Below are 20,052 nucleotides of genomic sequence, written 5' to 3'. Positions count from 1 at the left end.
ATACATCCAATTTAGCATAATACCTACCTAAACCTATTTATCTATTTACAATTTTATTTTAACTACTCATTTTCGTAGTCATTTTTCATAGTTAACATTTGTTCATCTTCCTAGTACCCTAAATTTACTATTTTTAATTTATTTTCCTTGTTTGTTTCCTGAATATTATTGTTAAATTAATGAAACATCAAGCAGGATGCCTGTTAATATTCTGATTGTCCAAAATTGAAAATTTTCATGTCTAAGTAAAAGGGAGGACATTTGTTAAAGCTTCTAATACTTTAAGACAACTGATTCAATATTTTCCAATGCTTTTTTGTTTCAACATTTTTTTATGTTTGTTTCCCTGAATTTTATTAACACATTCAAATAAATTAAGGAGGTTACTTGTCATTTTTCGTAGTTAACATTTGCTAACCTTCCTTATACTCCAAAATTAATGGTCTTAATTATTTCTTTGTGCTTATTTCATGAGCATTATGGTAAAATTGTCAAAAATACAAAGAAGGGCTCTTGTTAATGTTTCTGTATATACAAAATGGACAGTGTTGAAGTTTAAAGAAAAGGGAGGACGCTTGTTAAAATGTATAATTCTCTTCAACTGTTTCAACATTTTTTCGTGTTTCACTGAATTTTACTAACACATGAAATATAAATCAAGGAGGTTACTTGTCATTTTTCGTAGTTAACATTTGTTAACCTTCCTAATGCTCCAAAATCAATGGTCTTAATTATTTTTTCGTGCTTATTTCATGAACATTACGATATAATTGTCAAAATTACGAAGAGGGGCTCTTGTTAATGTTTCTGTATATATAAAATGGACAGTGTTGATGTTTAAAGAAAAGGGAGGACGCTTGTTAAAATATATAATTCTCTTCAACTGTTTCAACACTTTTTCGTAAATCAAGGAGGTTACTTGTCATTTTTCGTAGTTAACATTTGTTAACCTTCCTAATGCTCCAAAATCAATGGTCTTAATTATTTTTTCGTGCTTATTTCTTGAATATTGTGGTACAATTTTCAAAAATACAAAAAGGGCACTTGTTAATGTTTCTATGTATATAAAATAGACAGTGCTGATATTCAAGTGAAATGGAGGACCGCTTGTTAAATTTTATAATTATCTTAAGTAACTGTTTCAATGTTTTCCTATCGTGGTTTTCTTGGTATTATTGTTCGTTTATTAAAGAATCTAAGTAGAATATTTGTCACTTTTCTAGATTAACAAGTACTAATACAAGTACAAAAGGAGGACATTTGTTGAGGGTTATACCGATTTGTGGTAGTTGAAACCAACCTAAGTACGAGAAAATGTTACTGTAGTTACGTATATTGTCCCTTAAAGTTATTAAAATATTCCGAACATCGGATTTAAGTATTCTAGATGATGACGGTTAGTAAAACTGCTTTGAAACCCGGAAAGACGTATTTACGTAAAACCTTTCGCTGTTATTTTCAAACGAACATGTTTAACATTAACGGGATGCGCGAAAGTTCCCCCATCTAGACCGCCTAATCGAAAAAAGAGCCTTAAGCGGACTATTACGACCACCTCGGACCGCGTCTACCGAGTTCAAGGTCGTCGAACGACCTGCCACTGACGTATTCTCGCCCTCTTCGGCCGATCGCTGTTCGCGATCGCCTTCAATCACCAACCGGAGACGCTCTGGGGGACCTGGTTCTGCGGTTCAAATGTTAACAAAGCATCCAGGACGGGATTCTTTGAGAGAGAATCAGAAAGATGTATGGACGGGTTGATCTAGATTGATGTCGAGGAACGTCGGATTATTTGTTTGTTTTTGTTTTGTTAAATGTTGGATAATAATTCAATCGTTGTTTGATATTATAAATTAAGAGTCAGTAGATTGGATGCCAAATAACGTGGCATGGTTATATTTTCGACATTTAAAGAAGTTTTAAAGATATCGACATAATAAAATATCAGCCAAAAATCCTTAAAAACTGATTTTTAGTTATATCTTGAAAACAGTTAGCCAAATAGCAAAAATAATGGGTTTACCGCTTTCTTCGCCCTAAAATTAAAAGGATACGAAAGTTATAGCTCATTTCAAGATCTACTCAGGAAAAATCACGATTTTTGCCCATTTTTAAACATTTTTCTGTAACTTCAATTTAAGACGAGATAGAATGATGAAAATACCAGGATATATGTAAAATTGGATGCCAAATAACGTGGTATGGTTATATTTTCGACATTTAAAGAAGTTTTAGAGATATCGACATAATAAAATATCAGCCAAAAATCCTTAAAAACTGATTTTTAGTTATATCTTGAAAACAGTTAGCCAAATAGCAAAAATAATGGGTTTACCGTTTTCTTCGCCCTAAAATTAATAGGATACGAAAGTTATAGCTCATTTCAAGATCTGAAAATTTTTGACCGTTTTTCCATATATATACTCAGGAAAAATCACGATTTTTGCCCATTTTTAAACATTTTGCTGTAACTTCAATTTAAGTCGAGATAGAATGATGAAAATACCAGGATATATGTAAAATTGGAGGCCAAATAACGTGGTATGGTTATATTTTCGACATTTAAAGAAGTTTTAAAGATATCGACATAATAAGATATCAGCCAAAAATCCTTAAAAACTGATTTTTAGTTATATCTTGAAAACAGTTAGCCAAATAGCAAAAATAATGGGTTTACCGTTTTCTTCGCCCTAAAATTAATAGGATACGAAAGTTATAGCTCATTTCAAGATCTGAAAATTTTTGACCGTTTTTCCATATATATACTCAGGAAAAATCACGATTTTTGCCCATTTTTAAACATTTTGCTGTAACTTCAATTTAAGTCGAGATAGAATGATGAAAATACCAGGATATATGTAAAATTGGAGGCCAAATAACGTGGTATGGTTATATTTTCGACATTTAAAGAAGTTTTAAAGATATCGACATAATAAGATATCAGCCAAAAATCCTTAAAAACTGATTTTTAGTTATATCTTGAAAACAGTTAGCCAAATAGCAAAAATAATGGGTTTACCGTTTTCTTCGCCCTAAAATTAATAGGATACGAAAGTTATAGCTCATTTCAAGATCTGAAAATTTTTGACCGTTTTTCCATATATATACTCAGGAAAAATCACGATTTTTGCCCATTTTTAAACATTTTGCTGTAACTTCAATTTAAGTCGAGATAGAATGATGAAAATACCAGGATATATGTAAAATTGGAGGCCAAATAACGTGGTATGGTTATATTTTCGACATTTAAAGAAGTTTTAAAGATATCGACATAATAAGATATCAGCCAAAAATCCTTAAAAACTGATTTTTAGTTATATCTTGAAAACAGTTAGCCAAATAGCAAAAATAATGGGTTTACCGTTTTCTTCGCCCTAAAATTAATAGGATACGAAAGTTATAGCTCATTTCAAGATCTGAAAATTTTTGACCGTTTTTCCATATATATACTCAGGAAAAATCACGATTTTTGCCCATTTTTAAACATTTTGCTGTAACTTCAATTTAAGTCGAGATAGAATGATGAAAATACCAGGATATATGTAAAATTGGAGGCCAAATAACGTGGTATGGTTATATTTTCGACATTTAAAGAAGTTTTAAAGATATCGATATAATAAAATATCAGCCAAAAATCCTTTAAAACTGATTTTTAGTTATATCTTGAAAACAGTTAGCCAAATAGCAAAAATAATGGGTTTACCGTTTTTTTCGCCCCAAAATTGATAGGATACGAAAGTTATAGCTCATTTTAAGATCTGAAAATTTTTGACCGTTTTTCCATATATATACTCAGGAAAAATCACGATTTTTGCCCATTTTTAAACATTTTGCTGTAACTTCAATTTAAGTCGAGATAGAATGATGAAAATACCAGGATATATGTAAAATTGGAGGCCAAATAACGTGGTATGGTTATATTTTCGACATTTAAAGAAGTTTTAAAGATATCGACATAATAAGATATCAGCCAAAAATCCTTAAAAACTGATTTTTAGTTATATCTTGAAAACAGTTAGCCAAATAGCAAAAATAATGGGTTTACCGTTTTCTTCGCCCTAAAATTAATAGGATACGAAAGTTATAGCTCATTTCAAGATCTGAAAATTTTTGACCGTTTTTCCATATATATACTCAGGAAAAATCACGATTTTTGCCCATTTTTAAACATTTTGCTGTAACTTCAATTTAAGTCGAGATAGAATGATGAAAATACCAGGATATATGTAAAATTGGAGGCCAAATAACGTGGTATGGTTATATTTTCGACATTTAAAGAAGTTTTAAAGATATCGACATAATAAGATATCAGCCAAAAATCCTTAAAAACTGATTTTTAGTTATATCTTGAAAACAGTTAGCCAAATAGCAAAAATAATGGGTTTACCGTTTTCTTCGCCCTAAAATTAATAGGATACGAAAGTTATAGCTCATTTCAAGATCTGAAAATTTTTGACCGTTTTTCCATATATATACTCAGGAAAAATCACGATTTTTGCCCATTTTTAAACATTTTGCTGTAACTTCAATTTAAGTCGAGATAGAATGATGAAAATACCAGGATATATGTAAAATTGGAGGCCAAATAACGTGGTATGGTTATATTTTCGACATTTAAAGAAGTTTTAAAGATATCGACATAATAAAATATCAGCCAAAAATCCTTAAAAACTGATTTTTAGTTATATCTTGAAAACCGTTAGCCAAATAGCAAAAATAATGGGTTTACCGTTTTCTTCGCCCTAAAATTAATAGGATACGAAAGTTATAGCTCATTTCAAGATCTGAAAATTTTTGACCGTTTTTCCATATATATACTCAGGAAAAATCACGATTTTTGCCCATTTTTAAACATTTTGCTGTAACTTCAATTTAAGTCGAGATAGAATGATGAAAATACCAGGATATATGTAAAATTGGAGGCCAAATAACGTGGTATGGTTATATTTTCGACATTTAAAGAAGTTTTAAAGATATCGACATAATAAAATATCAGCCAAAAATCCTTAAAAACTGATTTTTAGTTATATCTTGAAAACAGTTAGCCAAATAGCAAAAATAATGGGTTTACCGTTTTCTTCGCCCTAAAATTAATAGGATACGAAAGTTATAGCTCATTTCAAGATCTGAAAATTTTTGACCGTTTTTCCATATATATACTCAGGAAAAATCACGATTTTTGCCCATTTTTAAACATTTTGCTGTAACTTCAATTTAAGTCGAGATAGAATGATGAAAATACCAGGATATATGTAAAATTGGAGGCCAAATAACGTGGTATGGTTATATTTTCGACATTTAAAGAAGTTTTAAAGATATCGACATAATAAGATATCAGCCAAAAATCCTTAAAAACTGATTTTTAGTTATATCTTGAAAACAGTTAGCCAAATAGCAAAAATAATGGGTTTACCGTTTTCTTCGCCCTAAAATTAATAGGATACGAAAGTTATAGCTCATTTCAAGATCTGAAAATTTTTGACCGTTTTTCCATATATATACTCAGGAAAAATCACGATTTTTGCCCATTTTTAAACATTTTGCTGTAACTTCAATTTAAGTCGAGATAGAATGATGAAAATACCAGGATATGTGTAAAATTGGATGCCAAATAACATGCTATGATTATATTTTCGATATTTAAAGAATTTTTAAAGATATCGACATAATAAGATATCAGCCAAAAATCCTTAAAAACTGATTTTTAGTTATATCTTGAAAACAGTTAGCCAAATAGCAAAAATAATGGGTTTACCGTTTTCTTCGCCCTAAAATTAATAGGATACGAAAGTTATAGCTCATTTCAAGATCTGAAAATTTTTGACCGTTTTTCCATATATATACTCAGGAAAAATCACGATTTTTGCCCATTTTTAAACATTTTGCTGTAACTTCAATTTAAGTCGAGATAGAATGATGAAAATACCAGGATATATGTAAAATTGGAGGCCAAATAACGTGGTATGGTTATATTTTCGACATTTAAAGAAGTTTTAAAGATATCGACATAATAAGATATCAGCCAAAAATCCTTAAAAACTGATTTTTAGTTATATCTTGAAAACAGTTAGCCAAATAGCAAAAATAATGGGTTTACCGTTTTCTTCGCCCTAAAATTAATAGGATACGAAAGTTATAGCTCATTTCAAGATCTGAAAATTTTTGACCGTTTTTCCATATATATACTCAGGAAAAATCACGATTTTTGCCCATTTTTAAACATTTTGCTGTAACTTCAATTTAAGTCGAGATAGAATGATGAAAATACCAGGATATATGTAAAATTGGAGGCCAAATAACGTGGTATGGTTATATTTTCGACATTTAAAGAAGTTTTAAAGATATCGACATAATAAGATATCAGCCAAAAATCCTTAAAAACTGATTTTTAGTTATATCTTGAAAACAGTTAGCCAAATAGCAAAAATAATGGGTTTACCGTTTTCTTCGCCCTAAAATTAATAGGATACGAAAGTTATAGCTCATTTCAAGATCTGAAAATTTTTGACCGTTTTTCCATATATATACTCAGGAAAAATCACGATTTTTGCCCATTTTTAAACATTTTGCTGTAACTTCAATTTAAGTCGAGATAGAATGATGAAAATACCAGGATATGTGTAAAATTGGATGCCAAATAACATGCTATGATTATATTTTCGATATTTAAAGAATTTTTAAAGATATCGACATAATAAGATATCAGCCAAAAATCCTTAAAAACTGATTTTTAGTTATATCTTGAAAACAGTTAGCCAAATAGCAAAAATAATGGGTTTACCGTTTTCTTCGCCCTAAAATTAATAGGATACGAAAGTTATAGCTCATTTCAAGATCTGAAAATTTTTGACCGTTTTTCCATATATATACTCAGGAAAAATCACGATTTTTGCCCATTTTTAAACATTTTGCTGTAACTTCAATTTAAGTCGAGATAGAATGATGAAAATACCAGGATATGTGTAAAATTGGATGCCAAATAACATGCTATGATTATATTTTCGACATTTAAAGAAGTTTTAAAGATATCGACATAATAAGATATCAGCCAAAAATCCTTAAAAACTGATTTTTAGTTATATCTTGAAAACAGTTAGCCAAATAGCAAAAATAATGGGTTTACCGTTTTCTTCGCCCTAAAATTAATAGGATACGAAAGTTATAGCTCATTTCAAGATCTGAAAATTTTTGACCGTTTTTCCATATATATACTCAGGAAAAATCACGATTTTTGCCCATTTTTAAACATTTTGCTGTAACTTCAATTTAAGTCGAGATAGAATGATGAAAATACCAGGATATGTGTAAAATTCGATGCCAAATAACATGCTATGATTATATTTTCGATATTTAAAGAATTTTTAAAGATATCGACATAATAAGATATCAGCCAAAAATCCTTAAAAACTGATTTTTAGTTATATCTTGAAAACAGTTAGCCAAATAGCAAAAATAATGGGTTTACCGTTTTCTTCGCCCTAAAATTAATAGGATACGAAAGTTATAGCTCATTTCAAGATCTGAAAATTTTTGACCGTTTTTCCATATATATACTCAGGAAAAATCACGATTTTTGCCCATTTTTAAACATTTTGCTGTAACTTCAATTTAAGTCGAGATAGAATGATGAAAATACCAGGATATATGTAAAATTGGAGGCCAAATAACGTGGTATAGTTATATTTTCGACATTTAAAGAAGTTTTAAAGATATCGATATAATAAAATATCAGCCAAAAATCCTTTAAAACTGATTTTTAGTTATATCTTGAAAACAGTGAGCCAAATAGCAAAAATAATGGGTTTACCGTTTTCTTCGCCCTAAAATTAATAGGATACGAAAGTTATAGCTCATTTCAAGATCTGAAAATTTTTGACCGTTTTTCCATATATATACTCAGGAAAAATCACGATTTTTGCCCATTTTTAAACATTTTGCTGTAACTTCAATTTAAGTCGAGATAGAATGATGAAAATACCAGGATATATGTAAAATTGGAGGCCAAATAACGTGGTATGGTTATATTTTCGACATTTAAAGAAGTTTTAAAGATATCGACATAATAAGATATCAGCCAAAAATCCTTAAAAACTGATTTTTAGTTATATCTTGAAAACAGTTAGCCAAATAGCAAAAATAATGGGTTTACCGTTTTCTTCGCCCTAAAATTAATAGGATACGAAAGTTATAGCTCATTTCAAGATCTGAAAATTTTTGACCGTTTTTCCATATATATACTCAGGAAAAATCACGATTTTTGCCCATTTTTAAACATTTTGCTGTAACTTCAATTTAAGTCGAGATAGAATGATGAAAATACCAGGATATATGTAAAATTGGAGGCCAAATAACGTGGTATGGTTATATTTTCGACATTTAAAGAAGTTTTAAAGATATCGACATAATAAGATATCAGCCAAAAATCCTTAAAAACTGATTTTTAGTTATATCTTGAAAACAGTTAGCCAAATAGCAAAAATAATGGGTTTACCGTTTTCTTCGCCCTAAAATTAATAGGATACGAAAGTTATAGCTCATTTCAAGATCTGAAAATTTTTGACCGTTTTTCCATATATATACTCAGGAAAAATCACGATTTTTGCCCATTTTTAAACATTTTGCTGTAACTTCAATTTAAGTCGAGATAGAATGATGAAAATACCAGGATATATGTAAAATTGGAGGCCAAATAACGTGGTATGGTTATATTTTCGACATTTAAAGAAGTTTTAAAGATATCGACATAATAAAATATCAGCCAAAAATCCTTAAAAACTGATTTTTAGTTATATCTTGAAAACAGTTAGCCAAATAGCAAAAATAATGGGTTTACCGTTTTCTTCGCCCTAAAATTAATAGGATACGAAAGTTATAGCTCATTTCAAGATCTGATAATTTTTGACCGTTTTTCCATATATATACTCAGGAAAAATCACGATTTTTGCCCATTTTTAAACATTTTGCTGTAACTTCAATTTAAGTCGAGATAGAATGATGAAAATACCAGGATATATGTAAAATTGGAGGCCAAATAACGTGGTATGGTTATATTTTCGACATTTAAAGAAGTTTTAAAGATATCGACATAATAAGATATCAGCCAAAAATCCTTAAAAACTGATTTTTAGTTATATCTTGAAAACAGTTAGCCAAATAGCAAAAATAATGGGTTTACCGTTTTCTTCGCCCTAAAATTAATAGGATACGAAAGTTATAGCTCATTTCAAGATCTGAAAATTTTTGACCGTTTTTCCATATATATACTCAGGAAAAATCACGATTTTTGCCCATTTTTAAACATTTTGCTGTAACTTCAATTTAAGTCGAGATAGAATGATGAAAATACCAGGATATATGTAAAATTGGAGGCCAAATAACGTGGTATGGTTATATTTTCGACATTTAAAGAAGTTTTAAAGATATCGACATAATAAAATATCAGCCAAAAATCCTTAAAAACTGATTTTTAGTTATATCTTGAAAACAGTTAGCCAAATAGCAAAAATAATGGGTTTACCGTTTTCTTCGCCCTAAAATTAATAGGATACGAAAGTTATAGCTCATTTCAAGATCTGAAAATTTTTGACCGTTTTTCCATATATATACTCAGGAAAAATCACGATTTTTGCCCATTTTTAAACATTTTGCTGTAACTTCAATTTAAGTCGAGATAGAATGATGAAAATACCAGGATATATGTAAAATTGGAGGCCAAATAACGTGGTATGGTTATATTTTCGACATTTAAAGAAGTTTTAAAGATATCGACATAATAAGATATCAGCCAAAAATCCTTAAAAACTGATTTTTAGTTATATCTTGAAAACAGTTAGCCAAATAGCAAAAATAATGGGTTTACCGTTTTCTTCGCCCTAAAATTAATAGGATACGAAAGTTATAGCTCATTTCAAGATCTGAAAATTTTTGACCGTTTTTCCATATATATACTCAGGAAAAATCACGATTTTTGCCCATTTTTAAACATTTTGCTGTAACTTCAATTTAAGTCGAGATAGAATGATGAAAATACCAGGATATATGTAAAATTGGAGGCCAAATAACGTGGTATGGTTATATTTTCGACATTTAAAGAAGTTTTAAAGATATCGACATAATAAAATATCAGCCAAAAATCCTTAAAAACTGATTTTTAGTTATATCTTGAAAACAGTTAGCCAAATAGCAAAAATAATGGGTTTACCGTTTTCTTCGCCCTAAAATTAATAGGATACGAAAGTTATAGCTCATTTCAAGATCTGAAAATTTTTGACCGTTTTTCCATACATATACTCAGGAAAAATCACGATTTTTGCCCATTTTTAAACATTTTGCTGTAACTTCAATTTAAGTCGAGATAGAATGATGAAAATACCAGGATATATGTAAAATTGGAGGCCAAATAACGTGGTATGGTTATATTTTCGACATTTAAAGAAGTTTTAAAGATATCGACATAATAAGATATCAGCCAAAAATCCTTAAAAACTGATTTTTAGTTATATCTTGAAAACAGTTAGCCAAATAGCAAAAATAATGGGTTTACCGTTTTCTTCGCCCTAAAATTAATAGGATACGAAAGTTATAGCTCATTTCAAGATCTGAAAATTTTTGACCGTTTTTCCATACATATACTCAGGAAAAATCACGATTTTTGCCCATTTTTAAACATTTTGCTGTAACTTCAATTTAAGTCGAGATAGAATGATGAAAATACCAGGATATATGTAAAATTGGAGGCCAAATAACGTGGTATGGTTATATTTTCGACATTTAAAGAAGTTTTAAAGATATCGACATAATAAGATATCAGCCAAAAATCCTTAAAAACTGATTTTTAGTTATATCTTGAAAACAGTTAGCCAAATAGCAAAAATAATGGGTTTACCGTTTTCTTCGCCCTAAAATTAATAGGATACGAAAGTTATAGCTCATTTCAAGATCTGAAAATTTTTGACCGTTTTTCCATATATATACTCAGGAAAAATCACGATTTTTGCCCATTTTTAAACATTTTGCTGTAACTTCAATTTAAGTCGAGATAGAATGATGAAAATACCAGGATATATGTAAAATTGGAGGCCAAATAACGTGGTATGGTTATATTTTCGACATTTAAAGAAGTTTTAAAGATATCGATATAATAAAATATCAGCCAAAAATCCTTTAAAACTGATTTTTAGTTATATCTTGAAAACAGTTAGCCAAATAGCAAAAATAATGGGTTTACCGTTTTCTTCGCCCTAAAATTAATAGGATACGAAAGTTATAGCTCATTTCAAGATCTGAAAATTTTTGACCGTTTTTCCATATATATACTCAGGAAAAATCACGATTTTTGCCCATTTTTAAACATTTTGCTGTAACTTCAATTTAAGTCGAGATAGAATGATGAAAATACCAGGATATATGTAAAATTGGAGGCCAAATAACGTGGTATGGTTATATTTTCGACATTTAAAGAAGTTTTAAAGATATCGATATAATAAAATATCAGCCAAAAATCCTTTAAAACTGATTTTTAGTTATATCTTGAAAACAGTTATCCAAATAGCAAAAATAATGGGTTTACCGTTTTTTTCGCCCCAAAATTGATAGGATACGAAAGTTATAGCTCATTTCAAGATCTGAAAAATTTTGACCTTTTTTCCATATATATACTCAGGGAAAATCGGATTTTTTGCCCAATTTTAAAAATTTTTCTGTAACTTCAATTTAAGTCGAGATAGAACGATGAAAATACCAAGATAGAAGTAAAATTGGATGCCAAATAACGTGGTATGATTATATTTTCGATATTTAAAGCAGTTTTAAAGATATCGACATAATAAAATATCAGCCAAAAATCCTTTAAAACTAATTTTTAGTTATATCTTGAAAACAGTTAGCCAAATAGCAAAACTAATGGCTTTACCGTTTTTATCACTTCAAAATTGATAGGAAAAGAAAGTTATAACTCATTTCAAGATCTGAAATTTGTTGATCTTTTTTCCATATATATAATTTTTCTTTAGTTAAATGTTGGATAATATTCAATCGTTGTTTGATATTATAAATTAAGAGTCAGTAGATGTGAATGACCTGTAAATATATATATATATATATATATATATATATATATATATATATATATGTATATATATATATATATATAATATGCATATATAATATGCATATATAATAAATTACACAGTTAACGATGCAGTAAAGTAATTTTAAAGCAATATTAACTATAAATTTGGTTTAAATAAAGAGGAAAAAACAAAAAAAAGTCTGAAAATATATAAGAATGTCCTAATGAGTTGTAACGTTCTTGTAACGCCATTCTTATCAGTGGAGAAACTGATTAATTAATATTGCTTTAAAATTACTTTACTGCATCGTTAACTGTGTAATTTTATATATGTTCTGCTAGTTTCATCAATGTATCTTGGTTTAAACCAGAGTTATAATTATGAATATGGTTAAAAATCTCGATTTTCAAACGTGTATATTTTTAAAATCAGTTGATTTATCTTCGAAATGACTTTCGATACTTTTTAATTTCCTTAATTCTGTAAAATAAATAGATCTAGCTTTTTTTGAAGTCTTTTTTAGTGAGCAATATTAATAAATAGTTAAAAATACGAAGGATGACACCTGTTAATCCCATTAATTTTCAAAATTAATTGTTTTGATAGTTTATAATAGTTGTTTCCTTAAGAATTATTGACAAAAAAATAAAAATTTGAGACATTTTTAACTCATATCAGTTAAAAAAAATTGTAAAAATTTTTAGGTCTCCAAATGGACTGAAAATATCATATTCCATGAATAATGCGGCGAAAAAAACATAGAAACTGTACTTTTTTATATAAAGGGAATAGTTTTTCAGATATGAACAAAATTGGAGTTTAAATAATATTTTGCAAAAAAGACAATTTAGATATAACATCAAAATTTTTGAGATTATAACCAAAATTATATTTCTATCATGTTAAGCAGCTCATTTTACATATATTTTGAGATTTTCACCAATATATCTTGGTTTAAACTAGAATTATAACAGAAAGTTAGAAAATGGTCAAAAATCGCAGATTTTCCTGAGTATATGGAAAAATCATCAGAAAAATTTAGGACACCAAATGTACTAAAACTTTTACATTATATGAATTTTGCGGTGAAAAAATCGATAAAATGGTTATTTTTTACATATACCGAATAGTTTTTGAGTTATTATAAAAAATTGACCCTTAACATTTTCAACGAAAAAATATATTTTAACTCATTTCCATAAAACCTCAAAATATTTACAAAAGGCAGTAATACTATCTTATTGAGCATTAAATTTTACATAAGTAGTGGTATTTTTATCAACATACCTTGTGGTCAAACAAAATTATAATAGAAAATCTAAAGAAAAATGAATAAAATTATTCTACATGTAAAAAGTATTTTTGTTGTATTTCTAAAAAGTATCAATCTTACAACAAAAATAATTATATCATGTTATTAAGCAATCAATTTCATATATACAGTGATATTATTATCAGTATATGTTGGTAATATATGGTGTATATGTAAGTCTGAAAATATATAAGAATGCGCAAATGAGCTGTAACGTTGCCATTCTTATCAGTGGAGAAGCGTTACAGAAAATATCATTTTTATTATTAAATCAATTGTTTTTAAATTATTGATAAAACAGTGGGTTAAACAAATTTTTAACAAAAATTAACAATATTTATATCATTCAAAGTAATTGATTTTACTTTAAAATTACTTTACTGCGTCATTAACTGTGTAATTTTACATACGTTCTGCTAGTTTCATCAATGTATCTTGGTTTAAACCAGAGTTATAATATAAATTCTGAATATGGTTAAAAATCTCGATTTTTAAACGTGTATATATTTAAAATCAGTTGATTTTGCCTCGAAATAACTTTACCGTATAATCAAGTATCTTATTTTAGATATATCCTTTCATTTTTATCAATGTATCTTCGTTTAAACCAAAGTTATAATAAAAAATCTCAAATTTTCAATATGTATATGCTTAAAATCCGTTGATTTTGGCCCGAAGTAACTTTACCATATAATTAAGTATGTAATTTTACACACATTTTCATCAGTGTATCTTCGTTTAAACCAGAGTTGCTATAAAAAGTCTGAATATGGTTAAAAATCTCAACATTTCAACGTTTATATATTTGAAATCATTTGACTTTATTTCAAAATGACTTTACTATATAATTAAGTGTATAATTCTACATATTTCCTATCATTTTCATCAATGTATCTTCGTTTAAACCAGAGTTATAATAAAATTTTATATATCTATAAATATTTCTTTACGATATTCATCCACGGCCTTTCTTTCTTCGTTTTAGTTCCGTGCCAACCGAACAGTTTTGTATGCGCGACCGGACAATGCATCCCGCAGGACTGGTACTGCAACTCGCACGTCGACTGTGACGACGGTTCCGACGAACCCAGCGACTGTCCTAACTCCGGTTGCCGTCCCGAAGAGTTCCGATGCGCCCTAACCGGAAAATGCCTCCCCAACGGATGGGTGTGCGACGACGAACCAGATTGCGGGGTAGTTTCTATATATTTCCGATGATTTCCCCCCTTTTTATGTTTCTCTTCGTCTAGACGTCACCGGAACTCGGACCGGACACTTCGGACGAAGACCCGAAGCATTGCCAACCGACGAGGTGTCGGTGGAACGAAGCACCCTGTCCGGACGGACCCGCCTGTGCCTCGCTGGACGACTTTTGCGACGGCAAACTGGGAGCCTGTCCCGGGAACAGCGACGAGTGGGACTTCTGCAGGAACGAGACGCTTTCCTGCGAAAAGATTCAGTGCTCATACCGTTGCAGACCTACCCCGCAAGGTGAGTTTCTTTTATTTTTAGTATTTTTTTTTATCGAAAAGACCCAGTAGAATTACGATCGACGCCATAAAATTGCATCAGATCAATGTATATATTCGATAATATTTACTCTGATGGAAGACCTTGAACTGGTTTTGTATAGGGTGGGTATAAATCGGAGACTATATATTTATTTCAGCCAGTGTTCGGGTAAGATATTTCCAATCGTACCTTCACGAATAACAAAGAATCGACGGTTTGAATGAGTTGAGATTGCCTTAAACGAATTAACCAATCATTCAGTATTGATCACGGAACATTCATCATACAGTAGCAGTTGGCCACCGAAAAAAACATCGATATTTCGATATATCGATATTTAAACGAATACAAATTTAAAATAAAGTACCAATTTTAAAGGTTTATTAAAAATTATATTTAATTTATTTTGAAAATATATCGATATGTCGATATTTTTTTCTGCATCCCTAAGTTATAGTAAGTTTTTATAGTTTTATTTTTTTATATATATATTTTAAAGTTTAACGTGGGCTCCGAACCACGGTCCTCAGCATTAAGCCTACCGACTGGCGAGTGACCAACTTTAGAAATCATCCCAGAAGTCATCCGTTCTTAACCAGCCTGGTTACTGGCGTGACTGCGATCATTTTCCTTGTCGGATTTTATACTCTTGTCTAGAACAATCACAAATTTTAAATAATCACAAACATACATTTACGAACAGTAGGAGGACCGTCCTATCGCCTTTACCACTGTGCCACCAAGCCGGGTTTTTTTTAGTTGCGTTATGTATTTATTTATTTAACTGAAAAATCCATTAGGCTTTTGGACTATTTAGGGTCTATTTACAATGTTAGAGATAGTATTATTAACGGACTTCAAAAAAAAGGAGGTTCGATGTTCCACTGTATATATTTTTTTAATGTATGTTCGTTGATTTCTCCGTCAACTATAGACAAATCAATTGCATACGTCTGACAACCGGACGACTTTGACAGGCGCTTTCGTTACAGCATAAATATCTTGATGACGTATGTACAAAAAACTCTGAATACACTATATATGATGTGTTTTATCGTAATCGATTTATTTCTATTTATAATAATAGTTGATATCGTCGATTCAATAAGTTACTATTTACATAAAAAAAATTAAATAGTTTAAAGTAAAGCAAAATGTTTTTATTTCCTAGACGTTTCATAACTTCTATATCGCCACGGTGATAACAGTCCTAAACGTCTATTAATCGATGTAATCAAACGAACGGGACCTTTCACCTTTGTCCTGATTATTTTTCGCTCCCCGATATTTGTTGCATTTCAAACTCTCGTCGGTATATACGGAGCGTTAGTGTGTATGTAAAGCGACCGTATACATAAATATTTTTATGCGCTAGAGGCGAGAACCGAATAGAAATTAAAACACATATGTGGTAAAGGATTTTGTTTATATTATTATGATGGAACATATAAAGTCGAGGAATAGATCATTTTAAATTCATCATTTTAAATCGCTTTAAAATCGTATAAATCTAGTAATACTTGTTGAAGCCATAGCGTAGTCTATATCTATATATAGTTGCATATAAGCTATACAAAATTACAATTTGTGTTAAAATTAAAACACTTACATTGAAACATTAAGTTAACTGTTTTTACATTATTGATAAAATAGTAGTTTAAATAAATTTTGAACAAAAACATGCAACATTTATATGTTTCCATTTATTTGACTTTGTCTTAAAATAACTCTACCACATAATTAAGTATGTAATTTTACATATACCCTGCTATTTTCATCAATGTATTTTTGCTTAAACCAGACTTATTGTAAAAATCCTAAAAATGATTAAAGATTTAAATTTTTCATGACTATATATATGGAAAAAAGTAAAAAAAAATAAAGGTGGCCAAATGAGCTGAAACTTTGTAATTTTATCGAAGTTGCGATGAAAAAAACGTTGAAAATATCCTTATGAAATCAAATGTTTTTACATTATTGATAAAAGAGCGGTTTAAACAAATTTTGGACAAAAACGTGCAACATTTATATCTTTCCGATTATTTAACTTGGTCGTAACATAACTTTGCCACATAATTAAGTATGTAATTTTACATATACCCTGCTATTTTCATCAATGTATCTTTGTTTAAACCAGACTTATTGTAAAAATCCTAAAAATGACTAAAGATTTCAATTTTTCATGACTATATATATGGAAAAAAGTAAAAAAAAGTAAAGGTGGCCAAATGAGCTGAAACTTTGTAATTTTATCGAAGTTGTGATGAAAAAAACGTTGAAAACATCCTTATGAAATCAAATGTTTTTACATTATTGATAAAAGAGCGGTTTAAACAAATTTTGGACAAAAACGTGCAACATGTATATCTTTCCGATTATTTAACTTTGTCTTAAAATAACTTTACCACATAATTAAGTATGTAATTTTACATATACTCTGCTATTTTCATCAATGTATCTTTGTTTAAACCAGACTTATTGTAAAAATCCTAAAAATGACTAAAGATTTCAATTTTTCATGACTATATATATGGAAAAAAGTAAAAAAAAGTAAAGGTGGCCAAATGAGCTGAAACTTTGTAATTTTATCGAAGTTGTGATGAAAAAAACGTTGAAAACATCCTTTTTGTTATGAAATGAAGTGTTTTTACATTATTGTTAAAAGAGCGGTTTAAACAAATTTTGGACAAAAACGTGCAACATTTATATCTTTCCGATTATTTAACTTGGTCGTAACATAACTTTACCACATAATTAAGTATGTAATTTTACATATACTCTGCTATTTTCATCAATGTATCTTTGTTTAAACCAGACTTATTGTAAAAATCCTAAAAATGACTAAAGATTTCAATTTTTCATGACTATATATATGGAAAAAAGTAGAAAAAAGTAAAGGTGGCCAAATGAGCTGAAACTTTGTAATTTTATCGAAGTTGTGATGAAAAAAACGTTGAAAACATCCTTTTTATTATGAAATGAAGTGTTTTTACATTATTGATAAAAGAGCGGTTTAAACAAATTTTGGACAAAAACGTGCAACATTTATATCTTTCCGATTATTTAACTTGGTCGTAACATAACTTTACCACATAATTAAGTATGTAATTTTACATATACTCTGCTATTTTCATCAATGTACCTTTGTTTAAACCAGACTTATTGTAAAAATCCTAAAAATGACTAAAGATTTCAATTTTTCATGACTATATATATATATGGAAAAAAGTTTAAAAAAATAAAGGTGGCCAAATGAGCCGAAACTTTGTAATTTTATCGAAGTTGTGATGAAAAAAACGTTGAAAACATCCTTTTTGTTATGAAATGAAGTGTTTTTACATTATTGATAAAAGAGCGGTTTAAACAAATTTTGGACAAAAACGTGCAACATTTATATCTTTCCGATTATTTAACTTGGTCGTAACATAACTTTGCCACATAATTAAGTATGAAATTTTACATATACTCTGCCATTTTCATCAATGTATCTTTGTTTAAACCAGACTTATTGTAAAAATCCTAAAAATGACTAAAGATTTCAATTTTTCATGACTATATATATATGGAGAAAAGTAAAAAAAATAAAGGCGACCAAATGAGCCGAAACTTTGTAATTTTATCGAAATTGTGGTGAAAAAACGTTGAAAACATCCTTTTTGTTATGTAATCAAATGTTTTTACATTATTGATAAAAGAGCGGTTTAAACAAATTTTGGACAAAAACGTGCAACATTTATATCTTTCCAATTATTTAACTTTGTCTTAAAGTAACTTTACCACATAATTAAGTATGTAATTTTACATATACCCTGATATTTTTATGAATGTATCTTTGTTTAAACCAGACTTATTGTAAAAATCCTGAAAATGGGTTAAAATGTCAATTTTTCATGAGCTTTTACTTTCGTTATGCTCATTGAGTTATTTTTGTCAGGACCACAATGCTACTGCCCGAAAGGGAAGAGGGCTGATGGCAAAAGCTGCGTTGATGCCAATGAGTGTGAGTACGATGATACCTGTGCCCAGATCTGTCAGAATACCGTGGGATCCTACAAATGCTCCTGCGTATCCGGCTACATCCAAAATGGTACCGAGTGCATTGCGGTAAATGGTCAGTATATCTATTAGTTTCTCATTTTTAACATTTGTTAGTTGATGCATGCTGGTTTCATCTTACCAAGAGTGGTATATGCTGTTGTTTTTCCAACATTAAAATGTTTAACGATGAAGGTAACACAATGAAGTTTGAAGAAGGTTTTTTTGAGAAAAAAGTTTTCATTTTCATGAGGATTAGTCCCAGCATTGTTAAAATAGCTTTAACCTGTCTCATGCCAAGTACCAAGATAAAAATGACTGAATGGTGTCAATTTTGGATTATGTTTCCAGTACCTGAAACAGAACCGCCATCTTTGATCTTCTCCACTCAAATGGAGATACGACGTGTGACCCTGGATGGAAAAGCGTGGCCAGGTAACTCATCCCTACGTTTGTTGAACAGCAACGCCCTGGAATTTAAACACAGGTAAATGCTGGTGCCGGTAGAAAACGATGAAGCGTTTTACCTGACTCGATTCTTTTGATAGGAATCACACGGTGTGTTACATACACAACAACGTTAGTCAATCATCCATAGTGTGTGCTAACATCAACGATCTGGAGCAGAGATGGACACTCCCAGTGAAATCGCCATTGCTAGAGGTAAGGCTTTGGTATATGACGGCAACAGCTCAAAGTCAGTCGAATTCATGTTAAAATGTATCTAAATATGTAATGGGATGTTTTATTATATTGTTACTCCTGGAAAAATACGTTAGAGTAAGTAATAATCACATGGTGTTATGCTTGGGCGATACAGTGAACACATCAAAGCTACCCAGTCTCATTAGCTCATCAAGGAAATGCGTTGCCTTGTTGAATACTTGTTCCATATAGTTTTTTTTAAATATTTTTTTTTAATTTTGTTTTTTGTCACATTCATTATTGTCATCATCGATATATCTTCTTTTAGACCAGAACTATAATAACAAAAACCAGCCCATTATTTTTGTTACTAATTGAATATGTTTTAAATTATGGACAAAACTGAGGATAAAATAGTTTTGAGTCGATATTTAGGAACCCATAGTTTTCAAAGAAGCAGAGTTTAAAGAACGCTGC

The 20,052-nt window shown here is 29.6% G+C and overlaps 1 protein-coding gene across 1 annotated transcript in view; it reads left to right on the top strand.

Annotated features, from left to right (window-relative positions):
* The window catches only part of LRP1 (LDL receptor protein 1), a 55,112-nt gene that overhangs the window by 4,243 nt on the left and 30,817 nt on the right, over positions 1 to 20,052 (top strand). The window contains exons 2-6 of the mRNA XM_076412801.1: positions 14,369 to 14,577; positions 14,634 to 14,874; positions 18,830 to 19,006; positions 19,282 to 19,417; positions 19,479 to 19,593. Of these exons, the coding sequence (XP_076268916.1) occupies positions 14,369 to 14,577; positions 14,634 to 14,874; positions 18,830 to 19,006; positions 19,282 to 19,417; positions 19,479 to 19,593 (878 nt within the window). The remainder of the gene's footprint in view (positions 1 to 14,368; positions 14,578 to 14,633; positions 14,875 to 18,829; positions 19,007 to 19,281; positions 19,418 to 19,478; positions 19,594 to 20,052) is intronic.

This window comes from Rhynchophorus ferrugineus, unplaced genomic scaffold (assembly GCF_030347505.1).
Source record: "Rhynchophorus ferrugineus isolate W39M unplaced genomic scaffold, kcgeb_rfMv2 rfM8, whole genome shotgun sequence".
NCBI classification, from domain to species: domain Eukaryota; kingdom Metazoa; phylum Arthropoda; class Insecta; order Coleoptera; family Curculionidae; genus Rhynchophorus; species Rhynchophorus ferrugineus.
Note: the sequence above shows the minus strand (reverse complement) of the source record. Positions and strands in the feature narration are given on the sequence as shown.